The sequence below is a fragment of the Phyllobates terribilis genome, unplaced genomic scaffold (assembly GCF_046119375.1).
Source record: "Phyllobates terribilis strain yellow unplaced genomic scaffold, ASM4611937v1 Scaffold_5__5_contigs__length_657084704, whole genome shotgun sequence".
NCBI classification, from domain to species: domain Eukaryota; kingdom Metazoa; phylum Chordata; class Amphibia; order Anura; family Dendrobatidae; genus Phyllobates; species Phyllobates terribilis.
This window is the reverse complement of record NW_027362765.1, coordinates 577029640-577054221: the sequence shown is the minus strand read 5'-3', so window position 1 is coordinate 577054221 and position 24582 is coordinate 577029640. Positions and strand designations below refer to the sequence as shown.

The window sequence follows — 24582 nt, the reverse complement described above, 5'->3', positions numbered from 1 at the left end:
CTTGGAAAGTCCCACAGGCGAAAAGGTGAATTTCCTGATGGGCCCCCCTATATGAGCAGTTGCTGGCACAATTTACTTGTTTTACTATGTATAAACAATGGAAGATTCTCATCATGCTATGAATCGTGATTGTGTGCTCCCACTTGGTGATGGAACTGGTCCAGCATGGCGCTACTCCGGTCGCAAGCGCCAGCAGTGGGATTTTGTTCAGCTTGCTGTTGAAGATAGCAGGGAGTGGCAGTCTGGGGATGATTGGAAGGTAGTCAGCACCTGATCTTTAGGCAGGCTATATAATCCTGCTCCCTGCTCAGTCCTTTGCTGTTTATTGCAGTTTCCCATGTGCTTGGTGGTATGTGGTGTTAGCATTAGGTTTTGCTATTAGAGCATGGTTTTCTCATTTTCTCTTTCAGCTATGATTTCTGGGGTTTCTGCAGAGGTACTCACCTGGTCCTAGACTGGGCACCAGCCGCGTCACCAGACACTGATGGACAGTCAATCTCTGCATGTGTCACAGCTGTCTAACAGCTGTGGCACTTGCAGCTGCGGTGACAATAAAAGAAATACCAAGCATGCCGAAATACTTGGCGAGCACCCGAGCGTGCTCACCGGAAAGGGTTAATGAAACATACTCGATCATCACTAATAACCTTCTAAATATGGTGTGGCTGCCGCTGGCTCTGTGTATTTGTATAAGTAGACTCACATTAACCCGTTTAGAAGCAGGGATCTCCTACTACTGCAAATCATCCCTTTACAAGCATTTACAGTTAGGTCCATATATATTTGGACAGAGACAAAATTTTTCTAATTTTGGTTCTAGACATTACCACAATGAATTTTAAACAAAACAATTCAGATGCAGTTGAAGTTCAGACTTTCAGCTTTCATTTGAGGGTATCCATATTAAAATTGGATGAAGGGTTTAGGAGTTTCAGCTCCTTAACATGTGCCACCCTGTTTTTAAAGGGACCAAAAGTAATTGGACAGATTAAATAATTGTAAATATAATGTTCATTTCTAGTACTTGTTGAAAACCCTTTGTTGGCAATGACTGCCTGAAGTCTTGAACTCATGGACATCACCAGACGCTGTGTTTCCTCCTTTTTGATGCTCTGCCAGGCCTTCACTGCGGTGGTTTTCAGTTGCTGTTTGTTTGTGGGCCTTTCTGTCTGAGGTTTAGTCTTTAACAAGTGAAATGTATGCTCAATTTGGTTGAGATCAGGTGACTGACTTGGCCATTCAAGAATATTCCACTTCTTTGCTTTAATAAACTCCTGGGTTGCTTTGGCTTTATGTTTTGGGTCATTGTCCATCTGTAGTATGAAACGACGACCAATCAGTTTGGCTGCATTTTGCTGGATCGGAGCACACAGTATGGCTCTGAATACATCAGAATTCATTCGGCTCCTTCTGTCCTGTGTCACATCATCAATAAACACTAGTGACCCAGTGCCACTGGCAGCCATGCATGCCCAAGCCATCACACTGCCTCCGTCGTGTTTTACAGATGATGTGGTATGATTTGGATCATGAGCTGTACCACGCCTTTGCCATCCTTTTCTCTTTCCATCATTCTGGTAGAGGTTGATCTTGGTTTCATCTGTCCAAAGAATGTTCTTCCAGAACTGTGCTGGCATTTTTAGATGTTTTTTAGCAAAGTCCAGTCTAGCCTTTTTATTCTTGATGCTTATGAGTGGCTTGCACCGTGCAGGGAACCCTCTGTATTTACTTTCATGCAGTCTTCTCTTTATGGTAGATTTGGATATTGATATGCCTACCTCCTGGAGAGTGTTGTTCACTTGGTTGGCTGTTGTGAAGGGGTTTCTCTTCACCATGGAGATTATTCTGCGATCATCCATCACTGTTGTCTTTCGTGGGTGCCCAGGTCTTTTTGCATTGATGAGTTCACCAGTGCTTTCTTTCTTTCTCAGGATGTACCAAACTGTAGATTTTGCCACTCCTAAAATTGCAGCAATTTCTCGGATGGGTTTTTTCTGTTTTTGCAGCTTAAGGATGGCTTGTTTCACCTGCATGGAGAGCTCCTTTGACCGCATGTTTACTTCACAGCAATACCTTCCAAATGCAAGCACCATACCTCAAATTAACTCCAGGCCTTTTATCTGCTTAATTGAGAATGACATAACGAAGGGATTGCCCACACCTGTCCATGAAATAGCCTTGGAGTCAATTGTCCAATTACTTTTGGTCCTTTTAAAAACAGGGTGACACATGTTAAGGAGCTGAAACTCCTAAACCCTTCATCCAATTTTAATGTGGATACCCTCAAATGAAAGCTGAAAGTCTGATCTTCAACTGCATCTGAATTGTTTTGTTTAAAATTCATTGTGGTAATATCTAGAACCAAAATTAGAAAAATGTTGTCTCTGTCCAAATATATATGGACCTAACTGGATATCCTCCTCTTACAGATTAGATTAACCCTTTACAAACAACTAGGTCCTCTAGCAGAATAGCTCCTCCTGTTGCAGAATAACCCATTAGAAGCAGCTATCATTGAATTTTTGATCACATAGTTGGTAATGTGTTACACAGTGGATTTTCCTTGTGGAAAATCAGCAGTGAAAACGCAATGTGTAAACATACATTTACACTTTCCATGCTACTGCCGCGCCCCCTGGGCCGCGTGGGGAACCTGGAACCGGGCCCTTTTGTGGGATGCTGGGGGTTGAAGTCACCGTGGCGGCGACCCGGTCCCGTGGCTCAGGGTGGTCAAACCAGTGGCAGTCTTTATAGGGTTTTTGTGGTTTAATGTCCGACTACGCCACCCCTGGATTGCGGTCAGTGCGAACCGCCGCTGCAAGGCCGACCGCTGGGGCTGATGGTGTATGCAGCTGAGGTAGTGTGACTCCCCACGGGAAGAGTGCAGACCCAGGGCAGTGTAGTAGATGGTGGGGGTGATGGTGCGGGCGTCCCAGCACTAGTAGTGCTGTATGCGGTGAGAAAGCACAGAGACAAGGTGTTGCAGTTCAAGTTCTTTACTCACAGTTCTCATCCAGGTCACTTGTGCACAGATAGGACCGCCCGAGCCGTGCTGCGTCCACCAGGCAGGGGGCTCGATCAACCCCCAGGTAATTCCGGAGTGTGGCACAGGACTCCCTTCTATCCTTTCATCGGCCGTGCCCCACCAGTGACACTACTTCTGTGCAGCTGCCTCGGGTCTTCTCTTGGGAGGCTGGGTGTCCACTTCCCTGACCCTATGTGGTGTGCCTTTCTAGTAGGTGTAGTGAGGGGTCGCGCCAGTAAATGGTCACGACCGCCGGTCCTTGGCTGAGGATTAGTCGCCTCCACCAACTTGGGATCCGGTACCCTGTTCTGCCAACCCGTCACCCGCAATCTCCTGGGTCCTTAGGGTTCCTTCTGCCCTCGTGTCTCTGGGCCTCTCTTGGTGTTCTGTTCCTTCTTACTTTCCTTTCTGTTCCTTTCTGTTTCTGTTCCTCTCCTCTGGCTCTGGCCTCCACTCCAGGCCTGCCTCGTGGAGCTGGGCCCAGACTGAGCCACAGCTCCCTGTCAGCCCTCTCTCTGGCTAAACTCCTTCTCTTCTCCATCTCTCTGCACTGACTTCTTCTCTTTCAGTGCTGGCTGGGCCTCACAGGCTAGGCCCGCCTCCGGAGCAGAGCTCCACAGAGGCCCTGCTCTGTCACTTCCTCTCTCAGACTGAACACTGAACTAAGATGGTGCCCACCTTATATACCTCCCTCTCTGTGTATGAGCCCAGGTGACTTGCAACCAATGGGCTCCTACCTATGCCCAGAATCCGTCCCCTCCTGCTCCTACATCACTGGGTTTTCCTCCCCCCTCCCCACTCCAGCCAGGGACATGTTCTGTCGTGTCTGCATTACTGTACTAATGGGAGCACCGTTGAGCTGTCCCCCGGAAATGGGGTGTGTGTGTGTATGCAGCTAACTGAGTCCCGGTCCACACACCATCTTTACCCGGGAGTGGGATATCACACCTCTGGTTGAGGTGCAATACCCCTGTAGCGACCGAACCCTTGAGGCACTACACTACAGTCTCACTTCATGCTAAATGTAGTTACAGTAGATAAAAAGCAATATAAAGCCTCCTTTACTCGTCCGTGTTTCCAGTACGTGGGGCATTTTTTTCACGGATACTACACAGCATTTATAACCTATGGTGCTATACAAAAGAAGGACCATGTGTCCGTGCAAAACAGCATGGATGACAAGGACCAATACAAGTCTATGGGTCCGTGAAAAACATGTGCAACACATAGAACACATCCATGTGCCATCTTGTGCTGTCCGTGTTTAACATTGCAAAGCATAGGAGAAGCTTTGTAATTTCTTTCTTTATCCATACTGGAAAAATACTGATGACACACTGATGGAAAACACTGATAACACTGGTATTGGGTTTTCACGTACGTGTTTAAACAACTGAAGGAAGAATAAGATGGATTTCTGTGTATTATGGAACATTAGGGATAGAAACAAAGAAGATGCAGCAACTGAGAAAAACTCCGTCATGGCCTTCTTCTCAGTGTGGCTGATGAGAGTTTAATGTTTTTGTAGTAAGAGACTCAAATTAACCATTTAAAGTAGCCATGTCCTTCTCCTTTAGCAGGGCTATGTTATGAACAAGAAGCATCTTATAACCTGGTTGTTAAATAGCAAAATTCTATATGTAGCTCTGTATGAAGTTCAAGCTCCAAGCAGTAGATCCCCAAGAAAAATGTCCTCTTAACTTGCCTTTCTATTACTCTTTGTATTATATGGCCTAGTGAATTGACAAAAAGACACATCAGGTGAATAATCTGTTAACACCAAATCATGACAGATCTGAATACACAGATCTACTTACCATTTAGATGCTACAAAGAAACATCTAATCCCTCGCTGTCCGTGCCTCATGGAAGAATATAATCTCAACAAGTTTTGAGATCACTCTGCTAAATTAAAAGTAAAATTTACAACATGCAATACTGAGGGCAAAACATTTAATTTGCTTTGTTTGACTTGTTGCATAATTTTGCATTTTTATATTAGCATCTACATTTGACCTTGTGCTTTGATTGTCAGGTCACCACTGTCTATTCCACTCATTCACAAACTGTGTGCCCCAAGGTTGTATTGTATTTGCATTGCAACCTATCAATTTGCCTTTCGGTAATCTAAAGTCAATTAAATGTTGTATATATACTGATCTACTTTGTTCTTATTTTTTTAGGTGTCAGAACTCAATACTGTTGGTGATGTTGTGGGTCAAGCCTATTCAGTTGTTACCATAAGAGTTGTTGACCTAAATAATCACCCTCCAACATTTTATGGGGAAAATGGACCCCAGAATCGATTTGAACTTACTATGTATGAACATCCCCCAGAGGGAGAGATATTGAGGGGCCTTAAAATCACCGTCAATGATTCAGATCAGGTTTATATATTTTTTTTTATAATTTCTTTATACAAATGGGTGCACTCCTAACTTTTGTTGAATTTGGTTAAGAACTATATATGCACACAACACAAATTCAGTACAGTATCCTCTACATGCTAACAAAACCCTTGAAAGGCTGAAATCATTTCACATCCGTTAGGAGCCAAAACATAACCATAGACATTCTCAGACAGTTTTATTAACTGGTACCGCAATATCATGCCACACATCTCTGAGCCACGAGATAAAGAAAGAAGGACCCAATGATACATGTATATGTGATTTTATATATATATATACGTATATATATATATTTTTATAAATTACAGATTATATATATATAATTTTTTTACAAATTACAGGGTGCAAATGCTAAGTTCAACTTGCGTTTGGTTGGACATGGAGGAATGTTTCGAGTAGTGCCACAAACTGTATTAAATGAAGCTCAAGTGACAATAATTGTGGAAAACTCAGCCGGAATAGACTATGAAAAGTTTCATTTGTTAACTTTTAAGGTAATTTTTTTAATATATTTTTGGAATCATGCAAAAATTATTAAGATTATTATTTATTTACAAGTGCTGTTTATTCCAGGGTGCCGTACAGATGAAAATGGTGATCACAAAGTCTACTGTACATAATACCATACAGTGGGGAAAAAAAGTATTTAGTCAGCCACCAATTGTGCAAGTTCTCCCACTTAAAAAGAGATGAGGGAGGCCTGTAATTGACATCATAGGTAAACCTCAACTATGAAAGACAAAATGAGAAAACAAATCCTGAAAATCACATTGTCTGATTTGGAAATAATTTTTTTTCAAATTTTGGTGGAAAATAAATATTTGGTCACCTACAAACAAGCAAGATTTCTGGCTCTCACAGACTTGTAACTTCTAAGAGGCTCATTTGTCCTCCACTCATTATCTGTAGTACTGGTACCTGTTTGAACTTGTTATCAGTATAAAAGACACCTGTCAGCAACCTCAAACAGTCACACTCCAAACTCCACTATGGTGAAGACCAAAGAACTGTCGAAGGACACCAGAAACAAAATTGTAGCCCTGCACCAGTCTGGGAAGACTGAATCTGAAATAGAAAAGCAGCTTTGTGTGAAGAAATCAACTGTGGGAGCAATAATTAGAAAATGGAAGACCACTGATAATCTCCCTCGATCTTGGGCTCCACACAAGATTTCATCCCGTGGGGTCAAAATGATCTCAAGAACAGTGAGCAAAAATCCCAGAACCACATGGGGGACCTAGTGAATGACCTGCAGAGAGCTGGGACCAACGTTACACAGGCTGCCATCAGTAACACACAACGCCGCCAGGACTCAGATCCTGCAGTGCCAGACGTGTCCCCCTGCTTAAGCCATTACATGTCCGGGCCCGTCTGAAGTTTGCTAGAGAGCATTTGGATGATCCAGAAGAGTATTAGGAGAATGTCATATGGTCAGATGAAACCAAAGTAGAACTGTTTGGTAGAAACACAACTCGTTTTGTTTGGAGGAGAAAGAATGCTGAGTTGCATCCAAAAGAACACCATTCCTACTGTGAAGCATGGGGGTGGCAACATCATGTTTTGGGGCTGTTTCTCTGCCAAGGGACCAGGACGACTTATCCGTGTACATGAAAGAATGAATGGGGCCATGTATCGTGAGATTTTGAGTGCAAACCTCCTTCCATCAGCAAGGGCATTGAAGATGAAACGTGGCTGGGTCTTTCAGCATGACAATGATCCCAAGCACACCGGCAACGAAGGAGTGGCTTTGTAAGAAGCATTTCAAGGTCCTGGAGTGGCCTAGCCAGTCTCCAGATCTAAACCCTATAGAAAACCTTTGGAGGGAGTTGAAAGTCCGTGTTGCCCAGCGACAACCCCAAAACATCACTGCTCTAGAGGAGATCTGCATGGAGGAATGGACCAACATACCAGCAACAGTGTGTGCCAACCTTGTGAAGACTTACAGAAAACGTTTGACCTCTGTCATTGCCAACAAAGGATATATAACAAAGTATTGAGATGAACTTTTGTAATTGACCAAATACTTATTTTCCACCAAAATTTTAAAAAAATGTCTTTCCAAATCAGACAATGTGATTTTCAGGATTTGTTTTCTCATTTTGTCTCTCATAGTTGAGATTTACCTATGATGCCAATTACAGGTCTCTCTCTTCTTTTTAAGTGGGAGAACTTGCACAATTGGTGGCTGACTAAATACTTTTTTTCCCCGCTGTACAGTATATCAGTGCATAACCAGTGTATAACATAAATGCAATAAACCTGAGTAAATGAGTAACAAACTGTTATATAAGGATAGAGCATCCTGACCACAAAAGGTTCTAGTCTACAAGGGAACTAGGCACTAGGTGAAGGTAGAAGTTCAGTGCAGTAGCCACAAGTTTCATGTAACTTTTAGACTTTTCTGAATAGATGGGTTTCATTTAAAAGCTTAGAAGTTGGGGAAATGTCTGACTTGTCAAGGAAGCAAATTCCAGAATGTGGAGGATGCACGGGAGAAATTGTGTGAGGTGCAGGAAAGAGGAAAGCAAAAAAGGATGTCTTCTCAGTACTGCTGATTATGTACGGAGCTAGGTCAGACGGCATAGGTTGTGAACAGGAGTGCAAGTATTGTTGTATTTTCAACTATATTCTCTGGACAATGAGTAGACAGTGAAGGGATTGGCAGGAGCAGGTTGAAGAGCAACGGAGAGTCTAGGAAGCCGAATTGATGGGCACAAGAATATTAGATGCGAGACCACAAATATGGATGGTGCAATAGTCTATGTTGGTCGATGATGAAGGCAAGCACTCAAATATTTCTACAAAAAATAAGCAGCTTCTCTTTTCTTTCCCCCTCTAAAATGTAAAGTGCTGCAGAATAGGTTGGCGCTATAGAAATAAAAATGTATTATTATTATTATTTTCTTTAAGTGGTTTTCCAGTAGTATTTGTAATTATGTTTTTTTTTCTCCTTATGTCTAGTTGATGGATGTTGAATTTATACAAGAAAGTAAATAACAGAATTATAACTTATGCTGGCTTTGGAAACACGCTTGTAGTTGTTAGCAGCACATCTAAAAGTGTTCAGTGCAAGTCTCATAGGGCTATCTGTCATGTCAGCCATACAGTAATCTTGATGTAAATGGCACACAAGTTTTATTATTTATCCAAATGCTTTGTGGTCTATTTTAGCAGCCACCAATACATTTCGGCTTTTACAGATTATGTTACAAAATTGGAGCACATCTGCTGTATAGTGCCCTTCATTATTGTTTTTTTTTTATTGTATAGTATAGTGAGTGGAAGAAATGCAACGAGTGTCATAAAACGCTTCCTTTCTTTTGCTCATACTGCTTTTGGTCAGAATTATCAAACATTTCAGTCCTCCTTATATGGTCCTTAATCATACAAATGATTTGCTTGACTTTACCATGACAAATAAAAGGAGATTTTGTCTAAACTATTTCTAATAAGGATTTTATATTTAGAAATTTTTAGACACCGGTGAACTGCTCAAAGCATTGTTCATGATTATCGATATTTTCCACTATATCATATTATTTCTTCTTATTCTTTCAACTAAGCTTACTTTACATACTCCTTTGTCTTTTAGCTTCTTGCCATTGAGGTCAACACACCAGAAAAATTCAGTTCAACAGCTGATATAACCATCAATCTTCTTGATATCAATGACAATGTCCCGAGGTTCTCCTCGGAGTATTATGTCGCCAGAATACCAGAAAACTCCCCTGGGGGCTCAAATGTTGTGGCTGCAACAGTAAGTGCTCTTATTAATTCTATAACAATGCAGTCCAAACTGCTTTCTGTCTACATCTGTATTGATCTCAATAGCTGCAATGGTTGTTTGTGCAGTTGTAAGGTGCCCAGGGTGGTAGCCATGGGTGAGCTGCTGGTTCTCCACGCCCTGGCATCCCACAACAAACAGTGCCCCAGGCTAAATGTTATGTGTGGTAAAATTGCCTTTACACTCACTTATAGGCCATATAACAGTACAAGTACATATAACACTCATTTACCACTGAGAGAACTATGTGGTTGTTGAAATACAGCTGCACAGTTCTCTCTTTCACCCCTCTGCACCGATCATTATGATCAGCACACAAAAAGAATAAGAAGTTGAACTATCATTGTTTAGACTCCTGTTACAGCTGAGATAGAACTGAAGCCTGGAGAAGTAAGTAACCTGCTCACCACATGGTATATGAGATAAATCCTTTTACTTCCCTAGACCACTAGGGATACTATCTCCAGGGATATACTATAAGCTGGTCTATCTAATTATTTGGTTCTACGAAGCAATATTTATTTGCTACTGTTTTGTATTGCCTGGTTTAGAAGAAACAGTACCCAAGACCCTAACTGCCTTTCACAATTGAAAAAGTTTAGAGATAACATTGTCTCTTTAAAGACTCACTCCCATCAAAGTTTTTATCCTCTTAATATATTTCAGTCATATTATAAGCACTGTGTACTTAAAATTACTCTTTTTGCCTTTCTACCCAATTAATTGTTCTCTTTTTCTCTGCTGTATGTAGAAACAGGAAGTCTCTTGTCCGTACATGAGTCATCCCTCTCTTCAATTTCTGACCCCTCCTCCCATCTGCCATAGACTTTTGCAGTGATTCATGACTTGTGTAAAGAAAATTGACCTCATGTTTCTACATAGAACTTAGAAGAATTCATCTAGTCAGTTTTTAATCATGTGATTTCCTAGATCTAATCAAAAACAGAAGAACTAACTGGGCAGAAAGGCAAAATTAGCAATTGTAGGTACACAGTGCTATACTGTATAATATGATAACTGCAAATTATTAAGAGGATAAAAACTTTGATCTTTGAACTTTGAGTGCTTCTTTAAAGCAGATCTGTCATCAAATTTCACAATACAAATTGCATACATTTTGGAATATATATCTTAGACCTGATGAGGCTGATAAACTTACTTTGATAATGAAAAGTCATGGCCAAAAATGTTGGCACCCTTGAAATTGTTCCAGAAAATGAAGTATTTCAATTACAAATGTTTTGTAGTGTTGAGCGAGTATGTTCTGTTCCGAGTATGCTCGGGCCGAGCTCCGAGTATTTACAGCTGCTCTGTGATATGGTTGAATTGCTCCCGTGTGCATGATTTGCAACTGTTTGACAGCTTTATTACATGTAAGGAATGTGTAAGAAATAGACATTCCTCTCATGTAATAAAGCTGTCAAACAGTTGCAAATCTTGCACACGGGAGCGATTCAGCCATATCACCGAGCAGCTATAAATACTCGGAGCTCGGCCCAAGCATACTCGGCGAAAGGGTTAATAGAACATACTCGCTCAACACTAATGTTTTGTTATACATATGTTTATTTCCTTTGAATATATTGGAACAACACAAAAAAACTGAGAAAAAAAGGCAAATTGGACACAATTTCACACAAAACTACAAAAATGGGCTAGAAAAAATTGTTGGTACCCTCAACTTAATATTTGGTTGCTCACCGTTGGAATAAATAACTGCAAACAATCGCTTCCTATAATCATCAACAATCTTCTTACACTTCTCAACTGGAATTTTGGACCACTATTCTTTTGCAAACTGCTCCAGGTCTCTCATATGTGTAGGTGCCTTCTCCCAACAGCAATTTTAAGATCTCTCCAAAGGTGTTCAATGGGATTTAGATCTGGACTCATTGCTGGCCACTTCAGAACTCTCTAGTGCTTTGTTTCCATCCATTTCTGGTAGCTTCTTGAAGTATGTTTGGGGTCATTGTCCTGCTGGAAGACCCATGCTGTAGGACGCAAACCCGGCTTTCTGACACTGTGCACTACATTGTGACCCAAAATCCTTTGTTAAACTTCAGATTTCAAGACAAACAGTCAATGCACCCAGTGCTAGAGGCAGCAAAACAACCCCCAAACATCTTTGAGCTTCCACCATATTTGACTGTAGGTACTGTGTTCTTTTCTTTGTATACCTCATTCTATTTTTTGCAAAAAGTAGAATGATGTGCTCTGTCAAGAAGATGCTTTCCCATAAGGATTTTGGCTTACTCATATACATTTTGGCAAACTGCAGTCTAACTTTTTTATGCCTCTGTGTTAGCACTGAGTTCCTCCTTGGTTTCCTGCCATAGCGTTCATTTCATTTAAATGTTGACGGATAGTTCTCACTGACACTGATGCAGCCTGAGCCTGCAGGACAGCTTGAATTTCTTTGGAACTTGATTGGGGCTGCTTATCCACCATCCGGACTATCCTGTATTGCAACCTTTCATCAATTTTTCTCTGCCGTCCATGACCAGGCACTAAAGATGTGTAGCTCATGATGCCACATAGTTTTAAAATCCTAAATTTAAGAAGAAAGATGGATTTCATGTATTTGTCCTTACAGAGTTAAATGTTATGGCCACTAATATAGATCATCAATATCCTGTTTGGGGGTGTGAATATTTGAGTAGGTGGTCGATCTGCAGTACCCAGCCATGGCCACTATACAAATGCCAGACAGTATAGATCCACCCCCATATACCAAATGCAAATTGTAATCTGTGTTTGATACTACTGCTGCCTGTATGGCTGGTGTCGGTGGTGGTGCTGCTTCTGCCGCTTGCACCTCCAACATTCTTGGCTATGGTATGAGTTTCTTTTTCTTTTACACTGCCCCATCCAAATAGCTAGATTTTTTTATATTTTTTAAACAATATGAAAATTTTCTCCCCAAAAAGGTTGTAGCAATAAACACAAGATAGGTAGATACTTGCACAGAAAGTAAAATGCGTTAACAGGCTGCAGCATTCAGTAATTAAGTGAATGGTTGTCAAATGGGACTAAATTGGGCTTTTAAAACAAGTGTGCAAAAACAGACATGAATATTGAAGTGACAAGTATTTTATTTTTTTTTTTATTTTTTTTTTTATTTATTTTTAACAAAAATAAACATGCTTCCGAAAAAGGACATAACAAGAAATGCTAGGTACAGTAGGTATATATCCAAAAAGTTAGGACTTGCAGCAGATGTGGCATATACAGATACAAAATTTGACTGGTTAAACAGGTGTGAAAAGAAAAAGCTGTTTGTAAAATGCAAACTTTACAAGATAGACAGCCACAGAAGGATTTTGGCTTACTCACATACATTTTGGCAAACTACAGTCTAGCTTTTTCATGTTTCTATGTCACCAGTGGGGTCCTCCTCGGTCTCCTGCCATAGTGTTTCATTTCATTCAAGTGTCGACCGATAGTTCACCCTGATGCTGATGCTTCCTAAGCCTGCAGGACAGCTTGAATTTCTTTGGAACCTGATTGGGTGCCAACAATTTTGTCTAGCCCACTTTTTGGGATTTTGTGTGAATTTTGTCCAATTTGCCTTCTTTCTCAATTTTATTGTGTTTTTTCAGTACACACAAAGGAAATAAACTTATGTATAACATGTGTATGACAATCATTTTCTGGGAGAAATACTTCATTTTCTGGAACAATTTCAAGGGTGCCAACACTTTTGTCCATGACTGTATATGCTTCAGTATGGATCTTTTGTCTTCCATAAGGTATTCCCCAGATGTACTGTACATACTATAGGTATTAGTGATGAGCGAGCATGTTCGCTACTGCTCGGTGCTCTCCCGAGCATCTCACTGCTCGACATGCTCGGCGCTCTCCGAGTATTTCCGGGGTTGCTTATCAGGAGCTCGGGTCTCCTCCCTGCATGTTTGGCGCTCTTTAGAGCGCCAATGAACATGCAGGGATTGCCTGCCACTCACTGTAATGCCGTAGCCATGTTGGTTGTGGCATTACAGTGATTGGCTGGCCGCACAGCGTCATCAGATCTATATCAGACCTGGCGCATCCATGCTCGTCACAGTCATCCGGAAACAGTGTAGTGAGAGGTGCGGCTGAGCTAGGGAGAGATTTGCTTGTTTCTAGTTAGTGTAGGTATACCAAACTGTATTAGAGACACATATCCATCTCAACAAACAGTCCTTCTGAGGACTAATGCATCTGCAGAGATATCAGGCAGGCAGTGTATATAGGCAGGCAGGCAGGGTATATTTCAGACTGCAGTGCACATAGCACAAGAGGCTCCATTCCATATTTGTCTGCTGCTGCTGTTAGATATTTCTAGACATAGGCCCAGGTCTCAGGGGCCAGGAATAATTTTTTTTTGGATCTTAATCCTCATTATTTGCTTAAAAAGCAATCCAAAGAACACAGTTTTTCTGTGCCATTTTCTTGTTGGCACTGCAGAATACAGCCAGGTCCTTTCCATATTACAGCGCTAAAAATCCAGCTATTTAAAACTGTGGTTTGTCCGTCACACGGATCACATATAAATGCGCTGAAAATACTGACATTTCTTGTATCCATTAACTGTGTTTTCTCGGTCACACGGATCACATATATGTTTTCATAAAGTACTGCCATTTCTGACCTCCATTAAAAATTTGTTTCAGTGTGTCAGTGAAGCAATTACCACCAGTTTGCTGTTTAAAATATTTACCCACCGGCCAGGTATTTCAAACTGTGTTTTCTCGGTCACATGGATCACATATACGTTTTCATAAAGTACTGCCATTTCTGACCTCCATTAAAAATTTGTTTCAGTGTGTCAGTGAAGCAATTGACACCAGTTTGCTGTTCAAAATAGTTACCTACAGGCCAGGTATTTAAAACTGTGTTTTCTCCGTCACACGGATCACATATACGTTTTCATAAAGTACTGCCATTTCTGACCTCCATTAAAAATTTGTTTCAGTGTGTCAGTGAAGCAATTGACACCAGATTGCTGTTCAAAATAATTACCTACAGGCCAGATATTTAAAACTGTGTTTTCTCCATCACAAGGATCACATATACATTTCCAGAAAATACTGCCATTTCTGACCTCCATTAAAAATTTGTTTCAGTGTATCAGTGAAGCAATTGACACCAGTTTGCTGTTCAAAATAGTTACCTACAGGCCAGGTATTTAAAACTGTGGATTGTCCGTCACACGGATCACCTTTAAGTTCACTCCAAATTCAGTCATTTGTTGGGAGCGAGGAAAATATTGTCCTCCATTTAAAATGGGCAAGGCATGTGACAAGGGACGGGGAATTGAACGTGATGGTGATGATGGTGCATGCAGAGGCCGAGGCCATGGGCAAGCTGAAATTGTGCCACAACAAACACCCACATCTTCTCGCTCGACCTTCCTGTCACAATTAATAGGAGACAGCAGAACACCACTATTGAACACAGAGCAGTGTGAAAAGGTTATTGGTTGGATAGCAGATAATGCTTCCAGTCACTTAGCCACCACCACCACCACCTTGTCTTCTACACAGTCAAGTCTCAGTAGCTGTGAGTCTGGACCGCATATTCCTCACCCTGAACCTTCTTCCTCCCACCATGCCGAGTGCCCAGAGACAACTGATCCTACACTTGGACACTCCGAAGAGCTGTTCACTTTTCCATTTAGAGATTCGAGCCTCTCGCCCGGTCCACTTGAAGCGGGGCAAGAGGAGATCACATGTAGCAATGCCCAAATATTTGAGTAGCCACAGTCACACGAAGGCGACAGTGGGAAAGTGTCACAAGAGGTGGATGATGATGAGACACAATTGCCAGAAAGTCAGGAGGAGGACCAGAGTGGGGAAGTGGAAGACAAGGTTGTGGATGATATAGTAACTGACCCAACCTAACAGGAGGACATGCAGAGCGAAGACAGCAGCACACAGGGGGAGGGAGGCAGAGCACCCCAGCAGGCAAGAAGAAGCAGTGTGGTGGCCGCAGAAAGAAGGCAGGCAACCGTTCCCCGTAACACCAACACGAAGGAAGTTGCCAGTACAACTGTTAGGTCTTCCCGGTTGTTTTTTAAAAACTCTGCTGATGACCCCAAAAAGGCCATTTGCACCACCTGCCAGGCCAGCATCAGCAGGGGTGGCAAAACGACCAGCCTGACCACCACCAGCATGATCATGCACATGGCAGCAAAGCACCCAACTTTGTGGGCCGAACCCCAGGGTCCAGGAACAGTGTCTGCGGGTGGCACCATTGCTTCTTCCGCTGTTGTGCATGCAAGCCAATCCCCCATCCTTGGTGCATGCGAAGATGCCTCCTGCCCTGCACCTGTCGTTGCACACTCTCAAGCAGCAGCATCAGGAAGCACATCCACGTCCTTGTCCCAGCGCAGCGTTCAGTTGTCCATACCCCAGTCCTTGGAACGCAAGCACAAATACGCAGCCAACGCCCCACAGGCCACAGTACTAAATTCCCACATTTCACGACGGCTTGCGCTCGAAATGTTGCCTTTTAGGCTCATGGAGACGGATGCATTCCGCAACCTGATGGCAGTGGCCGTACCTCGGTACTCGGTCCCCAGCCAGCACTATTTCTCCCGGGGTGCCGTCCCCGCATTACGCAAGCATGTGTCCCAAAACATTAGCCGTGCCCTCAACAACGCAATTACCGGAAAAGTCCACCTAACCACGGACATATGGACAAGTGCTTGTGGGCAGGGACGGTACATCTCGCTGGTGGCACACTGGGTTAAAATAGTGGAAGCTGGGACCCAGTCGGACCTTGGGACAGAACATGTCCTCCCGACGCCAAGGATTGCGGGCCCTAGGTGAATCAGGGTTGCCCTCACAGTCTATAGCTCCTGCACTTCATCCTCCTCAGCCTTCTCCTCCTCTTCAGCCTCCATCTCCGAAATAACCCTATCAGTCACAAGCTGGAAGCACTGCAGCACTGCCTCGGCCAAGCAGCAACAGGCTGTGCTGAAGCTCATATGCTTAGATGACAAACTGCACAATGTTGAAGAGTTGTGGACAGCTCTGAAAGAGCAGGCAGATCTGTGGCTCACACCGCTGAACCTACAGCCAGGCATGGTCGTGTGTGACAATGACTGGAACCTGGTGGCGGCTCTGAGGCTAGGCGAGCTCACACACGTACCATGCCTGGCCCATGCCTCAAATCCTACCCAGAGCTCCCAGATCTGCTTGTTAAAGTACGCTGCCTGTGTGCCCATTTTAGAAAGTCACCTACAGCTACCGCCGCCCTTGCCATGTTTCAGCAGCGTTTGGAGCTTCCAGCTCATAGACTGGTATGTGATGTCCCCACGCGTTGGAACTCTACACTTCAGATGTTGGGAAGGATTTGTGAGCAGAAGAGGGCAGTTGTTGAGTAGCAGCATCAACAAGGCCATCGGAATTCAGTTCAGACTCCACACATAAGATCTCAGGAGTGGACATGGATGTCAGACATATGTACTTTGAGGACTCCACCAAGATTGTGAGCGGTGATGATGCCATAATTAGCATCACCATCCCGCTTCTTTGTCTTCTGAAAAGCTCTCTGATCGCAATAAAAGAGGATACATTGCAGGCAGAGCACGATGAGATGGAGCAAGGATCCATACAGGGTGATTACACACAGCCCAGCCTCATCTCATCCCAGTGTGGATTGCGTGACAATGAGGAAGAGGAGGAAGGACAGGAGCTAGATTCATGCGATATAGATGGTACTACCTGCACAACTGTCATACCGTCTGTTCAGCGTGGATGGCCAAAGGACAGAGAGGAGGAGGAGGAGGAGAAGAGCATGTGTAGCACCCTGAGGATTCGGCTGCTACAGGGGTATTGCACCTCAACCCAGAGGTGTGATATTCCACTCCCGGGTAAGGATGGAGTGTGGGACTGAGTCCAGAAAGCTGCATGCACTACACACATCCCATTTCCGAGGAACAGACCAACGGTACTCCCACTTAGAAATGTGCAGGTACGACTGAGTCTGTTCCTGGCTGGAGTGGGAGGGGGGTGGTACATCCCAAGTAGTGTAGGGGCAGATAGGGGGAGCAGCCTGGGTAAAGATAGGAGCTCATTGGGTGCTGGTCACCTGAGCTCACACATAGAGGGAGTATTTAAGGTGGGCACCATCTAAGATCAGGGTCAGTCTGTCAGAGTGGAGGCACTCAGCGAGTCTTTGCAGAGGAGTCAGAGGAAGAGGAGCAGAGCAGCCCCAGGCCCAGAGAGAGTGAGAGAGGAGAGTCAGAAGGACCCAGAGGAAACAAGCAGGAACTCTGAGAACCCATATACAAACCGAGGGTGAAGAGTTGGCAAAAGGGTACCGGATCCCAAACTGGTGGGGGCTCAAGCACACCTCAGCCAGAGACCGGAGGCCGTGGGCAGGATCTGCCACGGCCACCCACCACATCCACCCTGAAGGCAAACCACGTGTAGGGTCAGGGAACCCAAGGCCAAGGGTTTCCCAACAGAAGGCCCGAGGGAGCTGGACTTAGGTGGATCCCTGGTGGGGACGGCCAGAAGACAGGACAGGAAGGAGGGCTCAAGGTCATGCTCCGGACTTGCTTGGGGGTTGGCTGAATCCAGGACCTGGTGGACGCAGCACGGCTCGGGTGGTCACTTGAAGCTGGAGTGACCGGAACATCAGCAGTAAGTAAATACCCTAAACTGCACAACCCGACTCTGTCTTTAATTACCATCTATGCTGCACCACCACAACCCCCATCCTCTGCACCTGACCCCCTGAGGCTATACCCCACCCGTTGGGGGTTATACTATCAAAAGCTGCACCAACACCATCAGCCTCAGCGGACCCTGCTGCAGCGGCGGCCGTAGTGACCGCAATACAACGGGTGGCGTAGTCGACATAAAGAACTTTATAACATCTGTAGGACTGCCACATACTCTGAGCTTGACACCCTGGGCACGGACCGGGTCACAGCCACTCGGAAGACTACAACCCCCATCTGATCCGGCTCCGGGTATTCCCCTAAAGAATATGGCCCAGGGGGTGCGTCACATGGTCAGTCATCTTCTTGGTGAGGACACGGAAATCTTCCCTGTTAGCAATCTGGCACGCATGGCTGAGTTTATGTTACGCTGCCTTTCCCATGACCCTCGCGTTCTCAAAATTTTGGGTGACAGTCATTACTGGTTGGTGACACTTCTAGACGCACACTACAAGGAGAACTTTATATCTCTTATTCCTGAGGTGGACAGGTCTACAAAAATGGGGCATTACCAGAAGGCCCTTGTTGCGGAACTATTAAAAAAATTCCCATCTGAAAAAGCTGGCGGCAGAGGTCACAGTTCGTTGGACAACCAAGGAGTACAGGCGAGAGAGACACAAATGCAATCCAGCAGAGGCAGGGGAACACTGTCAAAGTTCTGGGGCAGTTTTCTCAGACCTTCCCATCACACAGGCGCTGAGGTGCGGGGTACTCTCACAAGGAGTGCAAAGATTGGGAAGATGCTGAGAGAGTACCATGCCGACCGTACCAACGTCCTCCGTGATTCCTCCATACCTTATAATTATTGGGTATCCAAGCTGGATACGTGGAATGAACTGGCTCTCTACGCCTTGGAGGTCCTGGGCTGCCCTGCCGCTAGCGTTTTATCAGAGCGGGTTTTTAGTGCCACTGGTGGAATTATAACTGATAAGCGCATCCTCCTGTCAACTGAAAATGCTGACAGGCTGACTCTTATAAAAATGAACACCCACATAATTTTTTTAAAGGGTGTTTATGATGCCCGTAAAAAAAAGTATACTTTATGTTCATGTATACCCCCCCAGGGGTAAATGTTTGTCAGCCCATACACTTAGTGCATGGGAATTACAAGTATAGGAGACCCGCTCCTTTCTAATGGGAACATTTTTTTATGAAGCCCTCTAAGTCTCTTCCAAGGGGCATTGGAGTGCCTCCCAATTTTTGGCAGCCCTTGCATTCACTGCATAGACCAACACTATGGGAGACCCTCTCCTTTCTAATGGGAATTTGTTGTTACTGTGGCCCTGCTCTATGTGTCTTTAAATTGTTAGTGGGGTTTTTCCTTAATTTGGTCAGCCTTTGGACTCACTGCATTACCCTATAACTGTGTAGCAGACCCTCTCCTTTCTAATGGGAACATGTCGTACTTGTTACTGTGGCCCTGCTCTATGTGTCTTTAAACTGTTAGTGAGGTTTTTCCTAAATTTGGTGAGCCGTTGAACTCACTGCATACCCTATAACTGTATAGCAAACTCTCCTTTCTAATGGGAACATGTCGTACTTGTTACTGTGGCCCTGCTCTATGTGTCTTTAAATTCTTAGTGGGGTTTTTCCTAAATTTGGACAGCCGTTGGACTCACTGCATACCCTATGACTGTATAGCAGACCCTCTCCTTTCTAATGGGAACATGTTGTACTTGTTACTGTGGCCCTGCTCTATATGTCTTTAAATTGTTAGTGGCATTTTTCCCAAATTTTGGCCACCCTTGCAGTCACAGCATGGGCATTACCACTATAAGAGACCCGCTCCTTTATAATGGGAACATTTTTTTTTACTGAGACCCTCCTTTATGTCTCTTCAAAGGGGTATTGGGTTGCGTCCGAATTTTTGGCAGCCCTTGCTGTCATTGCATACGCAATAACAGTATAGGAGACCCACTTGTTAATAATTGGAAAAACAAAGCATAGCCGGCTGATGGCTCTTAACAATAGCGAGGGCCAACTGCTGGCCTTTTAAAAATAGTAAGGGCTGCCTGATGGCCCTATGAAAATAGGCTTTATGACTTTCAGAGTCCGTCCATCATAAATAAAACAGAATGTGTCTGAAGATGTGTCACACACCACATTGCCAGATAAGATTGGAAAATGTTAAAATGACATTTCCCGGAGAATGCTTTTGTCTTAAAAAATAACGTAAAAAAAAACAAAACAATATTATCTTTCTTTAGTATAAAAAACAGCATCGCCAATGTAACCTCAATGTAATCACATTGTTCATCAGTCACAAGCTGACAGCACTGCAGCAATGTCTTGGCCAAGCGGCAACAGGCTGTGCTGAAGATAACATGCTTAATGCTTAGGTGACAAACCGCCCAGTGCTGCAGAGTTGTTGAAAGCTGTAACACAGCAGCCTGATCTGTGTCTCTCACCACTGAACATACAGCCAGGCATTGTCGTGTGTGACAATGGGTGGAACCTGGTGACGGAGAAATTACAGCCAGAGTAGATACGGTTTCCCTCTATGCCAGTCCTTTCACCGAGCTAAAAAATATGGCTGTGGTGAAATACAACTCCAACTGAGAAACTGTTTCAGATTGAAAACCACTGTGCCCACCAGATGATTTGATTCTGAGGGCTCACCTTTCTCCCCCGCTCAAAAGCCCCATTGCAGCTGCAAAGTTAGCGCCATCATGAACTCTCCTGAGGTAGAAGCCAGGGCACACCAGAGGATTCTCTGGTGGGACCATCCAACACTGTCGAGAAGCAGTCCTGGCTAAGAAAAATGTGTGGGAAGGTTACCGGACACTCTATGGCTGCTTTTTTACTCAGGTGGAAACACACGCAAACACGGGGAGAACATATAAAGTCCTTGCAGATGTTGTCCTTGCTGGGATTTGAACCCAGGATGCCAGCTCTGCCAGGCTTCAGTGCTAACCACTGATCCAATGTGATGCCGTTCACCATCTAATATCTTACAGGCTGGAGAAAATTGCACCTACTGCCACTCTGTCTTCAGCTCCTTTGTGAGAAACTAATGTATTTGGGCAGCCATTCAGTTTACCAAATAAAATTCCTGAGAAGGAAATTGGGGATGGCTTCGCTACTGGTACTGGGGGCAGTGCTAATACCATGAAGTCGTACCATAGTTTACTGGAAATATTCCAGGCTGGAAGGAGGCAAGCAAATTCCCACAGAAAAGTACCAGCAGTAATATTCAGGGACCCGCGCTTGTAGAAGGTGGAGACAACACCGGGAGAAATAGTGATGGCTGGGGACCGAGTATGGACACGAGGAATGAGGCATGAGGTTGTGAAAAGCTTCTGCCTCCACGAGCATAAAAGGCCACATTTCAAGTGCAAGCAGCTGCCCAGAAATCTGGCAGTTTAGTATTGCGGCCTGTTTTTGGCTGGCTGCATACTTGCGCTTGCATTTCAAGCAACAGAAATCTAAGCAGATGGTGGTCTCTATCATCATCATGGCCTCACCTCAGCACTATGAACTCTCCTGAAGGAGAAGCCAGGAGTCTCCGGTTTTCTGGTGGGTCCGTCAATCCTTGCCGAGAGGCAGCCCTGGCTAAAAAAAAGTGTGGGGGAAGGTTCCTGGACCCTCTATGGCTGCTTTTCTTAATGTGGATCGGACATGCTTATGCATGTTATTTCTCAAACCGCATTGCAGATCAGGCCATTGCCCAACTATGTAGTCATGAAATTAAATGCGCAAAGAAAGATGTTTGTGTGTCAAAGCACCACTGATAAGTGCGACTTGATGTTGGACAGGCTGCCATAGCTTCTGCAACAAGCTGCATTAGAGGACTTCCTGGGAGAAATGACACCAAGAGTAGATACAGTTTCCCTCTATGCCAGTCCTTTCACCGAGCTAAAGAATATGGCTGTGGTGAAATACAACTCTCAGCAAAAAAAGCTGTGGACTGGCTCTGTACCGTCCCTGGCCACATTCACCTGTCCACGTGTTTGTGGTTAGGCGGTCCTTCCCAGTAAGTGCACTGGGGAGGGCACGGGTAATGTTGTGGGACCCATGCTTGTGGAAGGCGGAGATGACACCGGGACTAATAGTGGCGGCTGGGGACCAAGTATGGATACCCGGTCGCCGCCGCCATAAGATTGTGGACAGCTTCCACCTCCACGAGCCTAAAAGGCCACATTTCAAGTGAACGCAGCTGTCAAAAATTTGGCAGTATAGTATTGCAGCCTGTGGGTGGCTGGCTGCGTACTTGCGCTTGCATTCCAAGGAATGGAGTAGGGACAACTAAACGCTGCACTGGGACAAGGACGTGGACGGTGATTTTTACAAGTCTGAAATGACAGGTGCATGGTGGGAGGCATCTTCGCATGCGCCAAGGATCACTTATGATGGGCACTCTTTTAGGCAGTGACCTGGGAGTCAGAGATGCTTCCAGAGGTCTTCACCTTGCTGTTCCCATGTCTTTTCAGTACTGTATGCATGTGTCTGATGATGTGTCACACACCACATTTCCAGATAAGGTTGTAAAATGTTAAAATGATATTTCCCAGTGAATGCATTTGTCTTGATTGAAAATAATGCAAAAGTGCAAAAACGCATCAAAAGCGCTACGTGTGAACATAGCCCAAGGTGTGGCGGAGTATTTTTGTTTTTGGTTATTTATTTTGCCTTATATACAAGTCATTAACCTGGAAAGGATGTTCCTTAACATATTTCCTAGGAAAATCCATTTTGGTTTCGATTTTGTATGTTTTATGGTCCGTAAAAGTGGTGTAATACTCTAACAACATTGTTGACAGCAGTGACTTTGGAGTCAGAGATGCTTCCAGGGGTCTTCCCCATGCTTTTCCCATGTCATTTGAGCACTGTTCCTGTCGATTTGGGCAATTTTTAAGGCCCTCTGCAGAACCCCGGGGGGAGCCGCCTGACAAATGCTCGAGTTTCCCACAGACTTACATTGGGCTCATTGCTCGGGTCGAGCACCCGAGTATTCCAATTTGCTTGACCTGAGCAACAAGTACCGGAGCATTTTAGTGCTCGCTCATCACTAATAGTTATCAAATGTAATTCATCATACAGTATGTGCATGTGTTCGTTTCCTTCAAAAAATCTTTCCTTTGGAAGGAGGCTTTAAAGTTCAAACATTCTATGTAGTTATGAATCTTACCTCTGAACGGGAAATGCTTGGGGTCTGTCGTTTACATGGTGTTTCGTGCCTGCTGAAAAAAATCTTATTAGTATTCTAATTAAAGACCTTTACTTTTAGTCTTTATATCATATACTTTAACAATAACTTAAACTCAAACAAGATGAGGATGGGATTGGCAAAGTTGAAAGGATATTATAATTATTAATAACTTCTGCCTTACAAATTTTCCTTAACCCCTTTATGACCGGGTGTTTTTCCTTTTTTTTCATTTTCGTCTTTTCCTCTACTTTTTCCAAGAGCCTATATAATTTTTTCCTCTATATAACCGTGTGAGGGCTTGTTTGTTGCCAGACAAGTTGTACTTTTGAATGACACCATTTATATCATCATGTGAAGCACTGGAAAGTGGGAAAAAAATTCCAAGTGCGCTGAAATTGCAAAAAAACTGCAATTCCACAATTGTGGTTTTTACTTACCATGTTCACTATGTGGTAAAACTGACCTGGACATATGATCAGCCAGGTCAGTACAGTTATGAAGATACTAAACTTGTATAGCTTTTTTAAAGTGGTGAAAAAAAAATCTGAAATTTTTAAATACATTTTTTTGCTTGTCTTTCCATAATCCGACATTCGGAACGTTTTCAATTTTCGGGATATGGGGCTGTGTGTGGGCTTATTTTTTGCGCCCTGAGCAGATGTTTTTGCACTAATAACATTTTTGGGGTAGATATGATTATTGCATTTTATTGCAATGTTGCGGCGGCCAAAAAAAATCATAATTTTGGCGTTTTGATCTTTCTTCTCATTACGCTGCTTAATCAAATTAATGTCACTTATATTTTGATAGATCAGATTTTTACAAACATAGTGATACCAAATGTCTATTCTTTATTCCTTTTAATTATTTTGTTTTAATTGGGAAAAAAGGTCGGTGATTTGAACTTTTGATTGTTTTCATCTTTTTCATATTTTTAAAAACCTTTTTTTTTTACTTTTCATTGTATTTGTTAGTCCCCTTACAGACAGTGGAGGGCACAGAAGACAATATTGTTGTGATTTTGCAAAAAAAAATACCTTGAAATTCTGGTAACACAATATTCTTTACCGAATGTTACATTTTTGTCCAAGTTGATATTGATGATAACATGTGGCCATGCTATTTTATCAGCTGCAGGGCTAGTGCTCTGATTTTCGGCTCAGGCACATGACCTACTTTCCCTTTTCTACCTTCTAAACATTTTTATAGAATGTTATTTAAACAGGTTACACACCATCAGAAGCACCTTTGTGGGGGTCTTTGTGGAGGTCTTTGCGGAGGTCTGTAGGCATATGTTTTCCTTAGCTATTTCTGGTTTTCAATGTGGCTTATTTGGGAATAATAAAATGAGTGTGTCTTTACATAGAGCAATAATGATTTAATCTTGAGCTCCAGGCAATGTTGTTATCGCAGATTAGAGGATATAATTCTTAATCCTTGAGGCATTAGACATAAATCCTTTTAGTGTTCCTGTCTGGACAATGTCACTTCATATACCTA

At 43.5% G+C, this 24582-nt stretch overlaps 1 protein-coding gene across 2 annotated transcripts in view; it reads left to right on the top strand.

The window, feature by feature from the left end:
* CDHR1 (cadherin related family member 1) overlaps positions 1-24582 on the top strand; it is a 230466-nt gene that overhangs the window by 117761 nt on the left and 88123 nt on the right. For both annotated transcript variants that reach the window (XM_073685967.1, XM_073685968.1), the window contains exons 11-13: positions 5209-5412; positions 5778-5930; positions 9029-9193. In XM_073685967.1, the coding sequence (XP_073542068.1) occupies positions 5209-5412; positions 5778-5930; positions 9029-9193 (522 nt within the window). The remainder of the gene's footprint in view (positions 1-5208; positions 5413-5777; positions 5931-9028; positions 9194-24582) is intronic.